Here is a 23,418-nt window from a genome sequence, read left to right as displayed (position 1 = left end):
CAGACCTCACTCAAAATCTGACAATGATCCATTGATTTTAATCTGATAGGTTGGAGCAGAAAATATTTAAAACATGCAATGTCGGTGGACCTCAACGACCTGGAGAGGGAACTCTGACCTACACAGAAGTCATCAGTTATGTAGGCAATCATTCCGTGTGGCTAAGAATGAATTGCACTTACACTGCTAAAACCCTGTGGCCACATGTGGCCCAGACCACCTCGAAATGTTTGAGTGATCGGATCTCAATGCAACCTCAAACATGTCATTGGTGTGTTTACACAAGACTTTCCACTTGTGGTCAGATCACTCGGGATGAATTTTAAACCAGGTGTGAACAAGCTCTTACTGTCCTTTTGTTCTATATTTCTGTTGCATTCTGTCTTTAATGTTTATCTTGTGTGAAAACTCTATATGTGTACTCAATTAGAGTAGATTTTTACTATCCTTGTCTACATTTTACCTACCTTTCGTTACTCCTCTTGGCTTTGCTTCTGCTTCTGCTGCTCTACTCCCCTTCAAACTTTACTGGACTCCGTCATTTTCTTTTTTGCATTTTCTTCCAAGAAATCCTTATCTTCTGCGTAGTCGCTCTTCTTCTTACTCTGTGAACTGAACATGGATTTTTGATGACATAGTCTTGATGACAGTTTTCTGATGTCTCTCTTTCCCACTTCATTTGTCCCATGTTTTTTACCCTTTTTGGTTACGAAACTTTTTTTGCATTGAAGACGATGAATCTGAGTCAACTGAGACATTCTCCCTGAGAACTAACCAACCTCTTGACCCCGCAACTCTTGCAAGTCCGGACCTCCTGTCAGACATGTCGGACATCAGAACATCCGTAGTTTTTACTGCAGAGCTATTTGAGGAGAGAGCTGGAGTTGGAGGGTTGGAAGAAAAGCAGGCTATTATTGTTGTGGAACAGATCAGAGACAGGGACAAAAAGGTTGGATATTTCCAGCAAGAATGGTTGACTAATAGAATGACGACAGAAGAAAATGGGGCTGCAAAAGAAAAAGCTCCTCTCTGTGAGGCAAAAACTTTTGAAGAACCAGTTTTGCAAGAGACTTGTATAAAGACTAGCATTTCAAGCAGAACTGTCTCTGAGGTGGCAGACATGGTTTCAAACCTCAGCACAGACATGGAGGACCACCTGAAAGAGAAGACTGCTGTGAAATATGCTTCTCAAGAAAATTTAGCCCAAGAAAGATCTGAGCAGGCTGTCATAAAGCGTGAGGGCAAACGACATCCCCCAGATATCAAGAAACCAATTAGAAGGAAACTTCGAGAACGAGAGCTTTCTATGTGTAGCAGCTCTGAGGGAGAGCTAGAAAGAGTTAGTTCTGAAGAATCTTTAGATGGTGACATTCTTCTCAATACAAATAGTCTTGAGGTTACCTCAGTTATGGAGCCTCCAGCTTCTCCAGGAATTGTTGAGACACCTATAGGTTCTATAAAGGACAGAGTGAAAGCTTTACAGAACAAAGTTGAGGAAGAGGACATGCAAAAGAATGCTCAAGGTGTAACATGTGAGGTAAAACCTTCTATCACCATAAAAAAGACAGAGGAAGTCATGCCAGAACTTCCCAGACTCCCCAAGTCCCCTAAATCTCCAAGAAGTCAGACAGAAAGATTAGAGGAAACTATGTCAGTGAGGGAGCTGATGAAAGCATTCCAAACAGGGCAGGACCCATCAAAATGTAAATCTGGGCTTTTTGAACACAAAGCAGTCCCTTCTGCTGATGTTATAACATCTGAATCATCAGATTCTGAAAAGATACAGGAGACAGAACAGAGTCCTACATCTGAGCTGAAAACACAAATCCAATCTCAGAGTCCCACGATTTTCAATGGACAAAGTGACAAATGTGATAAAACAGACATTGGAGATGAACCAGTGGACGTCGATAGACGTAATGCTGGAGAAACCCAATTGAATTCAGAAAAGCCTTCCACTGGAAAGACAGTGAAGTTTGCTGATACAGTTCAGTATGATGATGGGGATGATGGCCCACAGAAAGAGTTGCATGACAGCTATGAGTTGCCAGAAAAGGAGGTGTCTGTGAAGGAACGTATGAAAAAATTCCAAACTGGTCTAGACAGTCCAGAAATGACATCAGGACCTTTAGAAACCAAAACCATGGCTCCCGTTTCAACAGTGATATCTGGATCCAAAGCTGCTGAGGAGGTAGAAATAACTGAACAAAGTCCAGAACAGGAGCCAAAATCAGAAGGCCAAGCTACAAGCCTCACACCTGTCAATGCAATTGCTGGTGATTTAATATATGGTGACACAGATGCAGAAGACCAAACAGCAAACTTTACTGAGCACATTTCTGATGAGTCTGTGATCATTTCAGATCGTTTGAAAAAAACTGTACACTTTGCTGCCACAGTTCATGATGACCCTGTACATGGTACCCCACAGAGAGACGATCAAGGAAAGAGTGTTGTGTCTGTAAAGGAGCTGATGAAAGCATTTCAGAATCAACAAGAGATGCAGCCCATTAAAAAAAGTCCTGCAGATGAGACAAAACTACTAGTACAGACTGAGAGAGCCATGGAGTTACATCAAGGGAGTGATGTTAAGGAAGATGAACAAGCAGATTTAGATGCTAAATCGGTAAACTTAACCAAAGACCAATCACTTTCAGTCTCAGACAGTGGTTATATAAAGACAGTAGAAAGTGACGACAAACTCATGAGTGAGGCGGGCAACTTGTCAGAGGACAAGACAATGTCTGTAAAGGAGCTGATAAATACAATCCATACTAAGCAGGAGTCTTCAGAGATTAAGGCTGAACTCCTTGAATCAGTACACCCTGAGGAGAGTCAACAAGCTGAACAGAGTGCGGTTACAATTTCCCAATCACAAGAAGATGCCAATGCATTTAGAATGTTGGATTCACAACAAAGTTCAGACAAACCTTACTTTAGAGTGACGGTAAAAAATACTGAGAGAATTCAGTTTGATAGTGAGAGTAGCCTCAACAGAGGAGAGCCAGGGTTGCCAGGGAAGAGTCCAGACAAGAATCAGTTACAGGAACCACTCCTAAGCACTGCTTGGAGCTTGTATGATGATCAGATCAGCCCTGATCGCAGACCATCTGAGGACTTCAGTGCTGACATAAAAGCTGAGCTGGAGGAAAGTCCTGAGTATCAGTTGTTCAGACGGACATCAGCAGCATCTAACAACTATCAGCTTGGGGCACCTGAGGAGGACACCTTTGCTAATGATTCTGACACGAATCCAGAATATGTTTCCAGTCCCTTTTTTGGGGAACACATAAGTGTTCAGAGTTCTGGGAGTCCTGGAAGTGCCAAACATGAAGGTTTGGCGGAATTCTCTGAAACTAAAGTTGATATCAGGATCTCTCGTTCCAGCCCAGAGGCAAAAGAGAGGTCTGAGGGTTTTATAGCAACCCACCAAATTACCAATGAAATGTTTATTTACTCTAAAAGTACAAAAGAAGAGGATAGCATACCTTCATGTGAAGAGAAACATTATGAAGCAGGTGAAAAAGACACAACAGTCGATTGTGAAAGCAGAATGTTTTTGGGACAAACTGAGACTGAGCAAACAGATGTAGAAATCGAGGAACCACCACTTCACGAAATCCAAACAGAGATGAAAACTCATCAGTCATCTACAGAAGGAAAGAATGTGCAAGGAATGGTGTTGTTAATGAATAGGGACACGGAGCAGTATCTACAAGCAAGGAATGTTGAAAGACAGTCATCGGAAGAGGATATTGTTGAGGACAAGTTTGAGCAAGTTGTTTTAACAAAGGAAATGCAAGATGAAATCCCCAAAAGAGTAACTGTTGACAGTAAGGGACCATTAGTAGATAGAACAGCACTAAAAGCAAAACACACAGATGAAAAGATGTCAGGCATGCCATCACTCCCGACCAGTGACTTAGATCAGTACATCCTTGACAGGCCAGACAATCGTAGGTCTCCAGAGGAAGAAATTGTCCTTGAGAACTTTGAACAAGTTATACATACCAAAATGCAAACGTGCTCTACTACTGAGATGGAAGATGAGGCAAGTGGAATAACACAAGAAAAGAAACAAAATAAAGTGATTGAAGTAAAAGAACTGATTCCAAGTGTAGTAGTGGAGACTCCATTCCAAGAAGTTTGCATCAAAGGAAAGGAACAGCAGTCCAAAACTGCGAAGAATATGTCATGTATGTTGTCACTGCTCAGTAGTGACCTAGATGAACATCTCAAAGATAAGCCAGTGACCAAAGAAAGCCAGTCACAAGAGGATCTTGTCCATGAGAGCTTCACAGAAGTTAAACTGACCAGTGATAAATTCAAGGACAGGATTGAGGAAATGGCAAATGAAGACTTGCAGACTAATGAAACTGGGGTCAAAGTGGAAACATCAAGTATGGCTTCGGAAACTCCATTTGAACAAGTTGTTATCGAAAGAAAGACACATTATCAGCAGTCCACAACTGAAAAAAATATGTCAGGCATGTTGTCACTTCTCAGTAATGAGCTTGATGAAGATCTCAGAGAACAGCCATTGACTGATGAAACTGGAGTCACAGCGGAAACATCAAGTATGGTTTCTGAAACCCCAATTGAACAAGTTGTCATTGAGAGAAAGGCACACTACCAGCAGTCCACAACTGAGAAAAATATGTCAGGCATGTTGTCACTTCTCAGTAGTGACCTAGATGAAGGTTTCAAAGATGAGCCAGTGGCCAAAGAAAGCCATTCGGAGGAAGCTCTTGTCCATGAAAGTTGCACAGAAGTTGTACTAACTAGTGAAGATTTGGGCGAAAAGCTTGAGAAAGATACAAATGAAGACTTGCAGAGTGATGAAACTGGAGCAAAAGAACTAACACCAAGTATAGTTTCTGAGACTCCATTTCAACAAGCTTTTATCGAAATAGAGGCCCACTACAAGCAGTCCACAACTGAGAAGAATGTGTCCGGCATGTTATCAGTTCTTAGCAGTGACCTGGATGAAGATCTGAAAGAAAAGCCACTAACCAAACCCAGCCAATCCCAAGAGGATATTGTCCATGAGAGCTGCATAGAAGTGATATCATTAACTGATCATCTGAAAGACAGGATAGGCGAACAGGCAAATGAAGACTTGCAGAGTGATGAACTAACGCCAAGTACAGTTTCTGAGACTGCACTCAAAAAGGTTTCAATCATGAGAGACACACGCGACCAACAGCCCACAGTTGAAAAGAATATGTCAGGCATGTTGTCACTTCTCAACGATGAGCTAGATGAAGATCTCAAAGAACAGCCACTGACTGAACCAAGCCAAGAGGATCTTGTCCATGAGAGCTGCACAGAAGTTAAACTGACTTCTGAAACTCAGTTTGAACAAGTTTACATCGAGAGAGACACAAACTACCAACAGTCCTCAACTGAGAAGAATGGTATGTTATCAGTTCTCAGCAGTGACCTTGATGAAGATCTCAAAGAAAAGCCATTGACCCAACAAAGCCACTCAGGGGAGGATCTTGCTCATGAGAGTTCAAAAGAAGTGATATTACCAACTGATAATTTGAAAGGCAGTATAGGGGAAGAGGCAAATAAAGACTTGCAGAATGATGAAATAACACCAAGTACAGTTTCTGAAAGTGAATTTGAACAAGTCTCAATCATAAGAGAGACACACTACCAGCAACCCACAACTGAAAATAATATGCCAGGTATGTTGTCACTTCTCAGTAATGAGCTTGAGAAAGATCTCAAAGAACAGCCATTGACTGATAAAACTGGAGTCACAGTGGAAACATCAGATATGGTTTCTGAAACCCCATTTGAACAAGTTGTCATTGAGAGAAAGGTGCACTACCAGCAGTCCACAACTGAGAAAAATATATCTGGCATGTTGTCACTTCTCAGTAGTGATCTAGATGAAGATTTCAAAGGCAAGCCAGTGGCCAAAGAAAGCCAAGAGGATCTTGTCCATGAGAGCTGCACAGAAGTTAAACTGACTTGTGATAAATTCCACGACAGGGTGGAAGAAATGACAAATGAAGACTTGCAGACTAATGAAACTGGGGTCAAAGTGCAGTCATCAAATATGGTTTCTGAAACTCAGTTTGAACAAGCTGTCATCGAGAGAGACACAAACTACCAACAGTCCTCAACTGAGAAGAATGGTATGTTATCAGTTCTCAGCAGTGACCTTGATGAAGATCTCAAAGAAAAGCCGTTGACCCAACAAAGCCACTCAGAGGCGGGTCTTGCTCATGAGAGTTGGAAAGAAGTGATATTACCAACTGATAATTTGGAAGGCAGTATTGGGGAAGAGGCAAATAAAGACTTCCAGAGTGATGAAATAAAACCAAGTACAGTTTCTGAAAGTGCATTTGAACACGTTTCCATCATAAGAGAGACATACTACCAACAGCCCACAACTGAGAAGAATATGTCAGGTATGTTGTCACTTCTCAGTAATGAGCTCGATGAAGATCTCAGAGAACAGCCATTGACTGATAAAACTGGATTCACAGCGGACATATCAAGTATGGTTTCTGAAACCCCATTTGAACAAGTTGTCATTGAAAGAAAGGCACACTACCAGCAGTCCACAACTGAGAAAAACATGTCAGGCATGTTGTCACTTCTCAGTAGTGACCTAGGTGAAGGTTTCAAAGATAAGCCAGTGGCTAAAGAAAGCTATTTGGAGGAAGCTCTTGTCCATGAAAGTTGCACAGAAGTTGTACTAACTAGTGAAGATTTGGGCGAAAAGCTTGAGAAAGATAAAAATGAAGACTTGCAGAGTGATGATTTGGGCAACAAGATTGAGAAAGATGCAAACGAAGACTTATGGAGTGCTGAAACTGGAGCGAAAAAACAAACACCAAGTATAGTTTCTGAGACTCCATTTCAACAAGCTTTTATTGAAACAGAGTCCCACTACCAGCATTCCACAACTGAGAAAAATATATCTGGCATGTTATCACTTCTCAACGATGAGCTAGATGAAGATCTCAAAGAAAAGCCATTGACCGAATCCAGCCAATCACAGCAGGATCTTGTCCATGAGAGCTGCACAGAAGTTAAACTGACAAATGATGAATTCCAAGACAAAATGGAGAAAGGAACAAATAAAGACTTGCAAACTGATGAAACTGGGGTCAAAGTACAGTCATCAAGCATGATTTCTGAAAATCAATTTGAACAAATTATCATTGACACACACTACCAGGAGTCCTCAACTGAGAAGAATGTGTCAGGCATGTTGTCACTTCTCAACAATGACCTAGATGAATATCTCATAGAAAAGCCTGTGACCAAAGAGAGACCAGAGAGGGATCATGTCCAGGAGAGCTGCAAAGAAGTTATACTAGAAGGTGATAGTATACAGGACAATGTGGATGAAAATGCATGGGAAAGCATGGACACTGTTGTAGTGGGAGTCAATGAACTATCACCAAGTGTAGTATCTGAAACTGAATTCCAACAAGTTCATGTCGAAAGACATGAACACACACAACAGTCCACAACTCAGAAGAACATCTCAGGTATGTTGTCCCATCTCGATAGTGATCTAGATGAATATCTCAAAGAAAAACCTGTTACAAAACTGAGTCTTTCAGAGGAGAATCTTGTCCACGAGAGCTACAGAGAAGTTATACTGGCAAGTGATGATTTACAAAACAAGGGAGAGGCAAACATAAAAACTGATGCAACTGATGTGAAAGAACTAACCCCAAGTGAAGTGCCAGAGACTCTATTTCAACAGGTCCAGGACCTAGTCCATGAAAGCTGCAGTGAGGTTATAGTGACAAAAGACAATAAAAGAGAAACTTATTCATTTTCTGATGAACAAAACATGATTTCCCCAGGTGAAGCCACGTTTGTTAGTGTGGACAACACTAAGATGGGAGGTATGGACATGCAATGGGAGATATCTTCTAATGAAGATGGTGAGCCAGAGAGAGACTCTCTGGAGGACAGTGAGAATAGCACTCCAGCCGGAGTAGCTGCTTGTTTTACAGATTCTGCTGAAGGCATGGTTGACATTACTAACTCATACACAGCAACAGTTGATGATAAAATGGATCTAAGTGTAGATGATTTTTATTCAGATCTCAAAAGACAGGATTGTTTACAACTACAAGGTAGTTATAATGTGTTACAACGACCAGGTGTTTTAGAAAATCTTAGCACAGTGGTACTCGATGACCTAGAAACAGAGCAATATCACCAAGATTCACTAGAGACAAGTCCTCTTATAGAGGATGGATCTTCAAAGAAATCCCCTGATTCAATAGAGCCAAGCCCTACCAAAGAGTCTCCATGTCAAGATTCTCTTGAAGGAAGTCCTACTGAACCAAAAGACACAGAATCTAAGATGCCAGCCAAGACAGCTCTCTATGAGGATTATGTTTCCCAGCTTAAAGCATGTTTATCTTATGATAATAACATGTCTACAAGTGAATATAAGGAGGACATGCAAGAAAAGAGTGCCGAGGTCCCCCACACTGACTATGAAACTACCGAAGACAAGTTTTCCAACCTCACATACAGAGTGACAGATGACAATTTGGTATGCAGTGAGGGTCTTAACATGCTTGTCAGGAAAGACTCTCTCGACTCAGATGGCAGTGAAGACGATGCAGCCAATAAACAATTCACCCCAGAGGAGGAGATGTTTAAAATGGCTGTAAAGATCAAAACATTTGAGGAGATGGAACAGGAGTCTAAAATGAAGAGAGACAGATCTTTAGACACCACTTCAGGATCAGAAACAAGTCATCCTAAAGAGAAGGATATGGTCAAAACCCAGTCACAACTTAGAACTGCTCAGTCACTTGACAGTTCACAGTCTTTATTGGCAAAGCAACAACAGGGAAGTGATGGAGAAGGTGAAGAACATGTGCCTTTTTTAGCAGAGAGAGAAGCAGAAGTACTCCAAGACAAGGCAGGATGTATGTTTTCCGCAGTCACTGAGATCTCTGTGACTGATGAACACTATTCATATGATGACATAGCAACTGACTCTCCACCAGTAGATTGTTCAGGATTTTCTAGCAAACCTCAGCCTATAGTATGTACTAGAGATCTAGACCACGCAATAGGCACTGACAGTTCCAGCAATGTATCTTTCGAGGCACAGACTGAGGAGCAAATAGATACTGACCATGCAGAAGGACAGAAAACACTTGAAAAGATGCTCGTTCAGACACCTGGTAGTGAAAAAAGTCCTAATCCATTTCAATTTCAAGAGGGGAAGCTATTTGAGATGACCAGAGGCGGAGCCATTGACATGACAAGAAGGTCTTTTGATGAAGGAGAGGGATATGCATTTTTCCATATTGGAGAACATCAGGTTGATGATGTACTGCCTGAAGAGACAGAGGAAGCCCAAGCAAAGTCTTTGACTTTTCAGAGCAGTGACTCAGTTTCAGGCACAACCCTTCAGGAGACCCTGGAATTACAGCTAACTCAAGATATTGAGGATGGAGTTTCTAGTACGCTGACTGAAACTCTCATCAAACACTCCCTTGACAAGCCGGAACCCGAGATGTCAATTGCTAAAGCTGATCTCTGCAGCCCTGCAGATGCTCTGATCATTTCTCCTAGTGCTTTCAGGAGTCTCACAAGCATTCAAACTGAGGCTGAGAGTCTTGGAAGCCTTGGCCTAGATTATCTAGACTCCACAATAGCTGACCTTCAGTCGGACACATCTGGAATTGCCCATTTAGCATACTCAAAAAAGAACAAGGATTTATCAGACTCTTCCAGTGATGATGATGATGAGACTGACGAGGAAGAAGAAGACAAGTGCTCAGTCATAGAGATGAACTTTTCAGATCCACAGTCTGGCATTCTAGCAAATCAACAGGATTCACCCCCACTTAAAGCAATCAAACCAGGCCCAGCAGATAGAGATGAACTAACCATGAACAATGTTAAAATATTGAAGCTTGATCCTGTTCCTAGAAAAGCAGAAAAAGGCTCATCCTCTGATCGTAGGACGAGATCTGAGGCTAGCGACAGGTGTAAAGCCCCAAGTAAAGAAATTAGGAGTTACTCTGATAGTCAATCCATTAATATATCCAGCTTTTCCCCCTCCAAACTCGCTTCCACGGTGCAAGAGAGAACCATAGCTGATAATATTTCCTCTAACATTACCGAAAGAAAAGACGTTCAGCTCTCCGACACTTTAGACACATCTGTTAGGTCTTCTTTGGAAGCTGATAAGAGCAGCGCCAGTTGCGTTAGTCCAAATTCAGTTATGTTTACGTATGACATTCCAGCCTCACACAGTTCAGATTCTGATAGCAATCAGTTGCCAGCTGTGCATCCAGCTTGTGGGACAGAGGAAGTATTTGAAGCCAGGCCTGCCTGGGATGACACAGTGGAAACTCAGATGCAGAGAACCGTTGATGATCAAACTCCAGAATATACACCAGGTATGGCCTGACCTTCTGTGGCCTTTTGCTTTATCTCTTCTCCTTAGCAACAAGATCTTTTTTTCCCTCTTCCTAAGACCAGTGTCACCATAATTTATGTGTTATTTGCTTTAATGTTATTGTTTGTTTTGCCCTTTCTTGTTTTGTTTTGGTGTTATGAGTTTGTCCACGAGTTTATGTGAGTGTATGTTTTTTTGCGTTTTGGAAAGTTACCTTCCAGTCCAACTTTGTGTAAACGTAATCTCAAGATTGAATGTTCATGTCAGTTCAAGAACTAGCTTTGAAAATGTTGATGCACACTGGCTGTTCTCAGAGCTAATACTAAAGCTTCACTAACATTAACAAGCACATGGCAAGCACTATTAACAAGCGCATTAATGGCATTGTTTACACTACTCATCAGAAAATAAGTTGTACTTATTGTGACCAAATAGTAGTTTCCCATATGCACATGAACACCTCTCAGTCCAACCTTTATGTTGTCATCCATGTCACCATCACAGCTTCACATTTCGATAGCAGCCTATAGCATAGTCCTCAGCAAATGAGAGTCTAAAGTTATCCTACATTACTGAACCTATAGTAGTAATCTTACATGACATGCACTGCAATACAGAAAAAAGTGTTACTGCATTCATTTTTAATGATATTTTACCCTTTAAGAGTTGGAAATAATGGTCAAACTTACCTTTTGGCTATGATGGCATTTTTTTTTAAGTTGATTGGCAGGATGATGCTGACAGAAAAGAGGAGACATTAGCGATCATTGCAGATCTTCTTGGCTTCAGCTGGACTGGTAAGCTGTCAAATTATTCATATATTTGCTACCCTGAAGTCGGATGTGAAGTATTTAACGCCTTTTAGGGAGAAGAAATGTACTGTATCTTTTGATTTGAACTGAATGGATGAATCTGCAGAACTGGTGGGACATTTGAAAATATTGTATCATACGTGTTCTTTTTTTCCTACTTCATTACCTCACATTCATCCCACACTTTTTACGTGCCATAAGAGCTTGCAAGAGAACTCGAATTCAGTGGAGATGAAATTCAGCTCGTGAGAATAGAAAATCCGAATTCCCTGCAAGAGCAGAGCCACGCCTTGCTGCAGCGCTGGGTCGAACGGGAAGGCAAACATGCCACAGGTACATGCCACTTTGTATGATTTAAGTTGTGCAGCATCTGATAATGTTGATAAAGGTGCTGATGCACGTCTTTACTGCTAATAGCAGCCAGTTTTAGAGGTGGGGAGTCAGCCACTAAACTCCACCCCTTCTTCCATGGGTGTTCCTCTTTTGAAACTGCTTACAGATTTGTGCTTCCTACTTTGAAGGTACAATAAATGCAGCATGATGTAAAATAGGGAGGAGATAAGGATGGAGAGGCTGGATAGGTCCAGTTTTATCTGGGTCTGTGATGTCAGAAGACCATGAATATCTGAATAGCTCACTGATCGAAAACTTTCAGACCTAAGGCGACCCAAAGTGACAGCGTTCTGTCAGTTTTGTATTCGGTAGTCACTTCAAGCACTCAAATAAATGTTGTTTTTTCCCCATTATTTACTCATATGTCCCCTTTAATATGTATTTTTCCTTAAATATTACTCAATTGAACTTGAAGGAAAAAACATGTGAGGGTCAATGTTGCCGGTATTCCTTGAAATGTTTTTGATTTATAAATGATTTGGTACCTTTCCTTGTTTCATTCACACCCTCTCTGAAATATTAGCTGCGTTAACTTGAATTTATTGTCTTTCCACAGAGGACTGCCTGGTTAAAAGACTAACCATGATCAACCGCATGGACATAGTTCATCTTATTGAAACCCAGATGAACAAGTCCGTCCAAGAGCAAACATCTAGGACTTATGCAGAAATAGAGAAGACGCTGGATCACAGTGAAGGTAGTTATACCCATTTGAAAGTTCTATATAGCATAAGCGCAACTTGTGTTTCATTGCAATTTTAATTAATTGTGTCCAATTTACAGTGTCAGTAGCCCTGTCTTCAGTGCAAGAAGACACAGACAGCCCCAGACTTGTGAGGAAGGTTGAGTCTGACCGCAGACCACCTCCAGCTGTTTCTGAAGAAGACCTGTCAGTCGCTTCTCTGCTGGATATTCCTTCGTGGGCAGAACCCATAGGACACGTCCACTCAGAGAGCATGCACGGGGACCTAATGGAGGAGCTTGAGATCCCACAGTAAATTATTTATATTAACTGATTCTTTACTTGCACTTTGTACACAGTTCATCAACTTGGGTGGTGGTAGGAACATAGACTGAATGCTAGATGTGTAAGCGGCAACCCTGGATGATGTCCTGACTTTCTTCTCTTGGAGAAAAAACTTAACTCTGGCTTGTCTTGGGGTCAGTGTTTCTTACCATTGTTGTGCAACTCAGGTAGCTAAGCTGGTCAGTTATCGAAGGCTAATGATAATTCTATTAAATAATTAATAATTAATAATGACTATTTATCAAATTGAATTACCAAAATGATAATAATTCTCGTAGGGGCACCACCCCGGGGCCTTAATCCAGGGAAAAATGATAACTTCACAGCAGAAAATCAGTCTCAGATGATTAGGATTATCCTGCAGAACAGTAAATCTTACTATCACTTACAGAATAACGATTGAAGGAGTGAGATCCGAACACTGGCTCTGCTCAAACAATCAGTTTGTGACCAAGTCTTGTATGAAATAACAACAACCACTCATTAAAAATCAATCAGAATTTATTTACATATGGGTATCAAAGCAGATGTAAATAAATACCCAATAAATCCTGATGGCACACTACGTTATTATAAAACCATTAATTAACTAGAAAAACAGCAATCAATAAAAATGAAATGAAAGTTAAATGCATGGAATGAAAAAAAAGAATCAAATGTAATAATAAACATGGTATCAACGAACATCTACGGTTTAAAACATTGTGGCTGCACCAAGATGGCTGCGGTGTTTAAAGATGGCGGACTGTAACCACGCCACGTGCAATTAGACCGGATGGCAAACGCGGGCGTTTCAAACGTGACTACGGCAGAAAACAACGACTACCAAATAATCAGACACGATAATGATAACAATGATGATGATGTATGCGGTAATCTCAGTTCGGAACACAGATTTAGCTCTGAAAACGCTCTTAAGTTACTGATAACCAGGGATCACGACTTCACACACAGTTCGGAACCGCTCTTAGTCCTACTGATCACTGCTCACGTGCTCACGTCTCCTCTGGGATCCGGATCGGGTGCCTGCGGGTTTTGTCGACTGGGGCCGTCCCTTCCCCTGAAATGGATTAGACAGCAGCGGGGCCGCCTCGTGCCAGGCCGTGCTTCCGGACCAAACGGAGGCTCACACGCATTCCTAGGCGCGGCGGGGGACCGGTCTCTCCTGCCGTGCTTCCCTGCTCGCCGGTCGCCGACGCGCGGCCGTCCGGGCCCCGGGAAAGCTCACAACCGGGCGAGACGCCGGCCGGCCGTCCGTCCCGATCCCTGCGCGGTTAGCAGACAGGGGCTTGGAGCGGGGAGGGGGGCTTCAGTCGGAGCGTTCAGTCGCAGCTGTGTCCCAATCTGATTGCCGGGAGCGCGTGGGCGTCGGGAGCTCGGATCTGTAAAACTTAGAGGACAGAGTTTAGTGAGAGGTCGGAGCCTCCCGGAGACCGCTGCTCCGTGGACCGCAGGTCCAACGGGCGGGCCCGATCCGATGCGGGCCTTACACCTCCCCCCAGCCGGGGGGAGAAAAGGAGATGGGATCTTGGCCCGGAGCCAAAAGATCCAGCTTGGATGAGATGAAGTGGAGAAGAGAGGAAAAAGGGAGAGAGGGATGCAGCGCCGCGGTCTGTGCCGTGGATCCTCGGATCCTCCAGCCAGACCACGCTGCAGATCTCTCCTCTTACCCCCCCCCCTTTGGGGGGGGGGGAGGTCGTGGTCCCTTTCGGCCCGGAGCCAAAAGGACGTGCCGACCCACCGGTTGATGAAAGGAAAAAGAGAAAGATGAAGGAGCAACCCAGGGATTTGAGTCCTCCGCGCGCTGCGGTGACGTCATCGGTGCCTCGTTGCGATTGGATGCGCGCTGCTTGTAGGCGCCGCCCCCCACGCAAGGCATGCTGGGGGTTGTAGTTCATGGCAAGGTGGCCATTTTAGGAGGCACATTACAGCCGATTTTCGGCTGAGCAGTCTCAAAGTTGAATATACACATTCACAACATGTTCATACATTTATAAGTCCAGAGTTCACATGGGCATATGGGCGACGCCCAACACCATGCTGAGTCTAGGAAGTGGAACAATGTCGACCTTGAATTTTGTTGCTCTCTGTCATATCAAATGAATCATCAAAGTCATGTTTTTTGACTTCATTTTGTTGTTCCACAGTGAATTGAACCCTAACCTGTTGACCTCCAGGGACGTAATGACACACGAACCTGCAAGTCACAACATCTCAGATGAGCAAGTAAGTACGCTACCCAAGTCCAAAGAAGGGAGCCGAGCAGCTCGGGTTTATCACCCCAAAGTGAAACAGCAACAAGTTGACAGCGGTGTTGAAGGTCATGTCTTCAGGTCTCCCCAAGGTGGTACGCTAGTCAAAGACGACCGCAGCCAAACCTTACCACTGAAGCAGTCTGAAAACGAGCAATGCCAAGCGGCAGGAATTCCCGGTTTACACTCGTCCATATCTATCAGAGACTTCAGCTTCAGCCTGTCTGAGTCTGACAAAGCAGAAAGTGATTTCAGCGAGCTTTCTGAAGAATTCAGCTGCCCCAGCGAGAGAAGAATCTATGAACCAAAGGTGTCAGCTTCAGCGCCAGAGGACCATAACCCTACTCTGGCCGTCACTGAAGACGACGCAGATGTAGTTCAAAAGAGCAGATTCTCTCACAGGGGTACCGATGAGGTCGCGGCCAAGTTCTGTGACGTAACCTATGCCCGTGACAAGATACCACATGTTTCAGATGTCAAGATCGGATTCAAGCCTTTCAAATCAAAAAAGAAAGAAAACACAATAGAACAAGTGCAAAAGGACAGATGGAAAGAAAACATTCCCTTCATTGATGAGAGTGACGATACCCAGTCGGCTGAATCCGTCATTGCTACAGCTAAGTACAGCATGGTGAAACCAAAGCAAATGGAGGTAACGCAGGCTATTTTGCTACAAAGTCCTGCACACAGAGACCCTTCTCACATGGCTTGTAACTCACCTAAAATGATCAGTGATTGGTGTTCTCTCAGTCCAGATAGGGAGGATTTAACCCACACTGGACCACACGATGAGCTCAAACTGGTCTTTCCATCCCCTTCCACTTTTACAGAACACCACCCTTTGATTCCTGATTCTTCGGCAGCTGAAGAGCGCTCGTTCTCACCCTTTAGTGAGACGAGCCCCTTCGCTGCTGAAGAATGGATATTAAATAAGCACCCGTCTAGACTGTCGTCTCCTGAATCCGTCATGTCAATAAGCGATTATCGGGCAATGTCACCTGATTCCCCCATAAGTAAAAGAAGAGGTTTAATGGCTGATTTTTCCAGTATACTGGAAGACGCTCCGACTCTGTATTCGATGTCCGACCAATGTAGTTCACCAGAAATTACGCTGCACATCACAGAGAGCAAGCTTGATCCCTTTCTGTCGCATGCATGTGAGCGTAAACAGCCTTTTGGCCCGAAAGACTTTAACATCACGCCAACTTCTGAGGCCTTTGAGTCATGGGATGAATGTAGGCCACTGTCCCCTGACTCTCAGGCACTAAAATACAGCAAGACTGTACCTGAAGTGAACATAAAAACAGAGTCAAGCACATTCTCACCTATAAAGTCTGATTTTGAATATGCTTCTCCCAGTGGAAGAGCGTTTTCACCTGACACGGTAACATCTATTCACGGATCAGACAGGGATCCGAGACCGTTCTCCCCAGAATCTCAGAGTTCTCAGAACAGTTTCTCATTTCTTGACCTCTTCTACTCACAGGCAACACGCGCCGAACTTATGCGCCAACACTGTACTTATTTTTTACAATATTCAGGAGAAAATCCAAGCCCTTTTTCACTCAATCATGAATGGTTGAGTGAAAAAGGTGTTTCAGATTCACCCACTGGTAATGTAAATGCAGATGACGGATCAGCTGCTGATGAAGGTGTAAAATGTTTACAACATGCTGATATAGAACTTATCCATGGTGAGAGAGAAGGGTCAGTTCAGTCAGACGCACCTGCAATCCCAACGCCGGACAACGAAAGCACTCAGTCTTACCTTACCTACTGGTTTTCAAAGTTTGAACAACAGTCTTCTACAAATACAACATTGTCAGATCAGTTGGATGATGAAGTATCAAACGCCAATCAAAACAACTTAGAGGAAAAGGATCCTAGTTTAAGTAGGATTAAAGAATCATCCGATTTAAGCTCAAACTCTGATTACAAGAAAGACGAAACTGTTGAAACTATTCACATTTTAAAAGGACTGCAATCATCAACATCAGTTGTTTTCGAATTTGTAGAGAAACCAAAATATGTTTTATTGTTTCCAACTGAAAGTTCTTCAGTACATGATGAAAGCGCATTTTCACAGGAAAATGGAAATACACAGGGCAGCCCAACAAAACCTGCAAATGGCAGGAGCAAGGAACAAACATTGGACCAAAAACATTCACTTCCTTCAGGTTCTGAATCTAAACACTCAGGTGTAACTGTAACTGCATCCTCACAGCTGTCTGCTGCCAGACCTCTTACATATGCAGATGTTGTACGAGGAAACAAACATGAACAACAAACAGAACAAACTGATATTGTCAGGACACAACAATCAAGACGTTTGCCCCCTGAGTCTGTGTCATCAGGTTCTGAACTGAAACACTCAGATGTAACTGCATCTTCTTCACCGTCTGGTACCAAACATCAAACTACTACAGATGTTGTTGGAGGAATTAAATTTGAAAAGCAGAGAGATCCTATTTTAAGCTTCAAATCACTGGAGTTCAGAGGTTTATGGCCTCCTCATTCACCATCAGATCATGACTACAGTCTGTCCTTCATAGTCAGACCATCTTCTCCAGAGTCAGAATCTCAAAGTGACCTCAGACCTCTCTCTCCTGACTCCCCTGTTCCTCAGTTCACTAGTACACATCTGGCCTGCAACATAGAAATGTCAGATCAGAGGTCGTTTACACCAGAATCTACATTATCAGACTGGGAAGGCACTGGTTTGTGTCTGGAAAGACTATTTGATGAAATCAGACCAGCATCCCCACAGTCAGTTTCATCAGACGTTGAACTGGATCAGTTATTTAGTAGCAGAGCTTTGTCCCCAGAATCTGTAGCATCAGTTCAGTTACATTCCTTTTCTCCTCACATGTGTTCTGTTCAAACAACTCGTGAACATGGTTTCTCTTACTTACATCGCTCAGAAAATGTCCAGCTTTCACATCTGTTAACAACTGATTCTGAGAACTTTCATTCTTGTCTTGAACATGTTCATGATGACAACAGAGCAGATTCATCAGATTCACTTCTTTCAGGTTCTGAACTGAAACACTCAGATGTAACTGCATCTTCTTCACTGTCTGGTACCAAACATCAAACTACTACAGATGTTGTTGGAGGATTTAAATTTGAAAAACAGAGAGATCCTATTTTAAGCTTCAAATCACTGGAGTTCAGAGGTTTATGGCCTCCTCATTCACCATCAGATCATGACTACAGTCTGTCCTTCATAGATGATTGGGTTTCTGAGGTCAGACCATCTTCTCCAGAGTCTGAATCTCAAAGTGACCTCAGACCTCTCTCTCCTGACTCCCCTGTTCCTCAGTTCACTAGTACACATCTGGCCTGCAACATAGAAATGTCAGATCAGAGGTCGTTTACACCAGAATCTACATCATCAGACTGGGAAGGCACTGATTTGTGTCTGGAAAGACTTTTTGATGAAATCAGACCAGCATCCCCACAGTCAGTTTCATCAGACGTTGAACTGGATCAGTTATTTAGTAGCAGAGCTTTGTCGCCAGAATCTGTGTCTTCTGATTTGGACCTTTCTCTCCTAAATGACTGGCTGATGGACTTTAGAGCATCCTCCCCAGAATCTGTAGCATCAGTTCAGTCACATTCTTTCTCTCCTCACATGTGTTTCGGTCAAATCAGTAATCAGTATTGTAACTATTTCTTACTATACTCAGAAAAGAGACCACAATCACCTTTATCAACATTATCAGATGCTGAGGATCTTGGATGTTATCTTGATGACATGTTTGATGAGAAAAGAGCAGATTCACCAGATTCACTTCCTTCAGGTTCTGAATCCAAACACTCAGGTTTAACTGTAACTGCATCCTCACATCTGTCTGCTGCCAGACCTCTTACATATGCAGATGTTGTACGAGGAAACAAACATGAACAACAAACAGAACAGTCTCTGTCATCAGATCATGACTACAGTCTGTCCTTCATAGATGATTGGGTTTCTGAGGTCAGACCATCTTCTCCAGAGTCTGAATCTCAAAGTGACCTCAGACCTCTCTCTCCTGACTCCCCTGTTCCTCAGTTCACTAGTACACATCTGGCCTGCAACATAGAAATGTCAGATCAGAGGTCGTTTACACCAGAATCTACATTATCAGACTGGGAAGGCACTGATTTGTGTCTGCAAAGACTTTTTGATGAAATCAGACCAGAATCCCCACAGTCAGTTTCATCAGACGTTGAACTAGATCAGTTATTTAGTAGCAGAACTTTGTCCCCAGAATCTGTAGCATCAGTTCAGTTACATTCATTTTCTTCTCACATAAGTTCTGTTCAAACAACTAGTGAACATTGTTTCTCTTACTTACATCCTTCAGAAAATGTCCATCTTTCACGTCTGTTAACAACTGATTCCGAGAACTCTCATTCTTGTCTTGAACATGTTCATGATGACAACAGAGCAGATCCACCAGATTCACTTATTTCAGGTTCTGAACTGAAACACTCAGATGTAACTGCATCTTCTTCAACATCTGGTACCAAACATCAAACTACTACAGATGTTGTTGGTGGATTTAAATTTGAAAAGCAGAGAGATCCTATTTTAAGCTTCAAATCACTGGAGTTCAGAGGTTTATGGCCTCCTCATTCACCATCAGATAATAACTACAGTCTGTCCTCCATAGATGATTGGGTTTCTGAGGTCAGACCATCTTCTCCAGAGTCAGAGGAATCTCAAAGTGACCTCAGACCTCTCTCTCCTGACTCCCCTGTTCCTCAGTTCACTAGTACACATCTGGCCTGCAACATAGAAATGTCAGATCAGAGGTCGTTTACACCAGAATCTACATTATCAGACTGGGAAGGCACTGATTTGTGTCTGGAAAGACTTTTTGATGAAATCAGACCAGCATCCCCACAGTCAGTTTCATCAGACGTTGAACTGGATCAGTTATTTAGTAGCAGAGCTTTGTCCCCAGAATCTGTGTCTTCTGATTTGGACCTTTCTCTCCTAAATGACTGGCTGATGGACTTTAGAGCATCCTCCCCAGAATCTGTAGCATCAGTTCACTCACATTCTTTCTCTCCTCACATGTGTTTTGGTCAAATAAGTAATCAGTATTGTAACTATTTCTTACTATACTCAGAAAAGAGACCAGAATCACCTTTATCAACATTATCAGATGCTGAGGATCTTGGATGTTATCTTGATGACATGTTTGATGAGAACAGAGCAGATTCACCAGATTCACTTCCTTCAGGTTCTGAATCCAAACACTCAGGTGTAACTGTAACTGCATCCTCACATCTGTCTGCTGCCAGACCTCTTACATATGCAGATGTTGTACGAGGAAACAAACATGAACAACAAACAGGACAGTCTGTGTCATCAGATAATAACTACAGTCTGTCCTTCATAGATGATTGGGTTTCTGAGGTCAGACCATCTTCTCCAGAGTCAGAATCTCAAAGTGACCTCAGACCTCTCTCTCCTGACTCCCCTGTTCCTCAGTTCACTAGTACACATCTGGCCTGCAACATAGAAATGTCAGATCAGAGGTCGTTTACACCAGAATCTACATTATCAGACTGGGAAGGCACTGATTTGTGTCTGGAAAGACTTTTTGATGAAATCAGACCAGCATCCCCACAGTCAGTTTCATCAGACGTTGAACTGGATCAGTTATTTAGTAGCAGAACTTTGTCCCCAGAATCTGTAGCATCAGTTCAGTTACATTCCTTTTCTTCTCACATAAGTTCTGTTCAAACAACTAGTGCACATTGTTTCTCTTACTTACATCCCTCAGAAAATGTCCATCTTTCACGTCTGTTAACAACTGATTCCGAGAACTCTCATTCTTGTCTTGAACATGTTCATGATGACAACAGAGCAGATCCACCAGATTCACTTATTTCAGGTTCTGAACTGAAACACTCAGATGTAACTGCATCTTCTTCACTGTCTGGTACCAAACATCAAACTACTGCAGATGTTGTTGGAGGAATTAAATTTGAAAAGCAGAGAGATCCTATTTTAAGCTTCAAATCACTGGAGTTCAGAGGTTTATGGCCTCCTCATTCACCATCAGATCATGACTACAGTCTGTCCTCCATAGATGATTGGGTTTCTGAGGTCAGACCATCTTCTCCAGAGTCAGAATCTCAAAGTGACCTCAGACCTCTCTCTCCTGACTCCCCTGTTCCTCAGTTCACTAGTACACATCTGGCCTGCAACATAGACATGTCAGATCAGAGGTCAATTACACCAGAATCTACATCATCAGACTGGGAAGGCACTGATTTGTGTCTGGAAAGACTTTTTGATGAAATCAGACCAGCATCCCCACAGTCAGTTTCATCAGACGTTGAACTGGATCAGTTATTTAGTAGCAGAGCTTTGTCCCCAGAATCTGTGTCTTCTGATTTGGACCTTTCTCTCCTAAATGACTGGCTGATGGACTTTAGAGCATCCTCCCCAGAATCTGTAGCATCAGTTCAGTCACATTCTTTCTCTCCTCACATGAGTTTTGGTCAAATAAGTCATCAGTATTGTAACTATTTCTTACTATACTCAGAAAAGAGACCAGAGTCACCTTTATCAACATTATCAGATGCTGAGGATCTTGGATGTTATCTTGATGACATGTTTGATGAGAACAGAGCAGATTCACCAGATTCACTTCCTTCAGGTTCTGAATCCAAACACTCAGGTGTAACTGTAACTGCATCCTCACATCTGTCTGCTGCCAGACCTCTTACATATGCAGATGTTGTACGAGGAACCAAACATGAACAACAAACAGAACAGTCTGTGTCATCAGATAATAACTACAGTCTGTCCTTCATAGATGATTGGGTTTCTGAGGTCAGACCATCTTCTCCAGAGTCAGAATCTCAAAGTGACCTCAGACCTCTCTCTCCTGACTCCCCTGTTCCTCAGTTCACTAGTGCACATCTGGCCTGCAACATAGAAATGTCAGATCAGAGGTCGTTTACACCAGAATCTACATTATCAGACTGGGAAGTCACTGATTTGTGTCTGGAAAGACTTTTTGATGAAATCAGACCAGCATCCCCACAGTCAGTTTCATCAGACGTTGAACTAGATCAGTTATTTAGTAGCAGAGCTTTGTCCCCAGAATCTGTAGCATCAGTTCAGTTACATTCCTTTTCTTCTCACATAAGTTCTGTTCAAACAACTAGTGCACATTGTTTCTCTTACTTATATCCCTCAGAAAATGTCCAGCTTTCACGTCTGTTAACAACTGATTCTGAGAATTTTCATTCTTGTCTTGAACATGTTCATGATGACAACAGAGCAGATTCATCAGATTCACTTCTTTCAGGTTCTGAACTGAAACACTCAGATGTAACTGCATCTTCTTCACCGTCTGGTACCAAACATCAAACTACTACAGATGTTGTTGGAGGATTTAAATTTGAAAAGCAGAGAGATCCTATTTTAAGCTTCAAATCACTGGAGTTCAGAGGTTTATGGCCTCCTCATTCACCATCAGATCATGACTACAGTCTGTCCTCCATAGATGATTGGGTTTCTGAGGTCAGACCATCTTCTCCAGAGTCAGAGGAATCTCAAAGTGACCTCAGACCTCTCTCTCCTGACTCCCCTGTTCCTCAGTTCACTAGTACACATCTGGCCTGCAACATAGAAATGTCAGATCAGAGGTCGTTTACACCAGAATCTACATCATCAGACTGGGAAGGCACTGATTTGTGTCTGGAAAGACTTTTTGATGAAATCAGACCAGCATCCCCACAGTCAGTTTCATCAGACGTTGAACTGGATCAGTTATTTAGTAGCAGAGCTTTGTCCCCAGAATCTGTGTCTTCTGATTTGGACCTTTCTCTCCTAAATGACTGGCTGATGGACTTTAGAGCATCCTCCCCAGAATCTGTAGCATCAGTTCACTCACATTCTTTGTCTCCTCACATGAGTTTTAGTCAAATAAGTAATCAGTATTGTAACTATTTTTTACTATACTCAGAAAAGAGACCAGAATCACCTTTATCAACATTATCAGATGCTGAGGATCTTGGATGTTTTCTTGATGACATGTTTGATGAGAACAGAGCAGATTCACCAGATTCACTTCCTTCAGGTTCTGAATCCAAACACTCAGGTGTAACTGTAACTGCATCCTCACATCTGTCTGCTGCCAGACCTCTTACATATGCAGATGTTGTACGAAGAAACAAACATGAACAAGAAACAGAACAGTCTGTGTCATCAGATAATAACTACAGACTGTCCTTCATAGATGATTGGGTTTCTGAGGTCAGACCATCTTCTCCAGAGTCAGAATCTCAAAGTGACCTCAGACCTCTCTCTCCTGACTCCCCTGTTCCCCAGTTCACTAGTGCACATCTGGCCTGCAACATAGAAATGTCAGATCAGAGGTCATTTACACCAGAATCTACATCATCAGACTGGGAAGGCACTGATTTGTGTCTGGAAAGACTTTTTGATGAAATCAGACCAGCATCCCCACAGTCAGTTTCATCAGACGTTGAACTAGATCAGTTATT

General features: G+C 42.6%; 1 protein-coding gene across 3 annotated transcripts in view; it reads left to right on the top strand.

Annotated features, from left to right (window-relative positions):
* Positions 1 to 23,418, top strand: part of ank2a (ankyrin 2a, neuronal) — a 79,516-nt gene that overhangs the window by 40,935 nt on the left and 15,163 nt on the right. For all 3 annotated transcript variants that reach the window (XM_061713391.1, XM_061713248.1, XM_061713314.1), the window contains 6 exons: positions 732 to 10,415; positions 11,134 to 11,211; positions 11,428 to 11,559; positions 12,176 to 12,316; positions 12,403 to 12,613; positions 14,794 to 14,872. In XM_061713391.1, coding sequence (XP_061569375.1) covers positions 732 to 10,415; positions 11,134 to 11,211; positions 11,428 to 11,559; positions 12,176 to 12,316; positions 12,403 to 12,613; positions 14,794 to 14,872 — 10,325 coding nt within the window. The remainder of the gene's footprint in view (positions 1 to 731; positions 10,416 to 11,133; positions 11,212 to 11,427; positions 11,560 to 12,175; positions 12,317 to 12,402; positions 12,614 to 14,793; positions 14,873 to 23,418) is intronic.

The sequence above is a fragment of the Cololabis saira genome, chromosome 1, assembly GCF_033807715.1.
Source record: "Cololabis saira isolate AMF1-May2022 chromosome 1, fColSai1.1, whole genome shotgun sequence".
Lineage (NCBI taxonomy): Eukaryota > Metazoa > Chordata > Actinopteri > Beloniformes > Belonidae > Cololabis > Cololabis saira.
The sequence above is the reverse complement of the archived record's forward strand: the minus strand, read 5'-3'. Positions and strand labels throughout refer to the sequence as shown.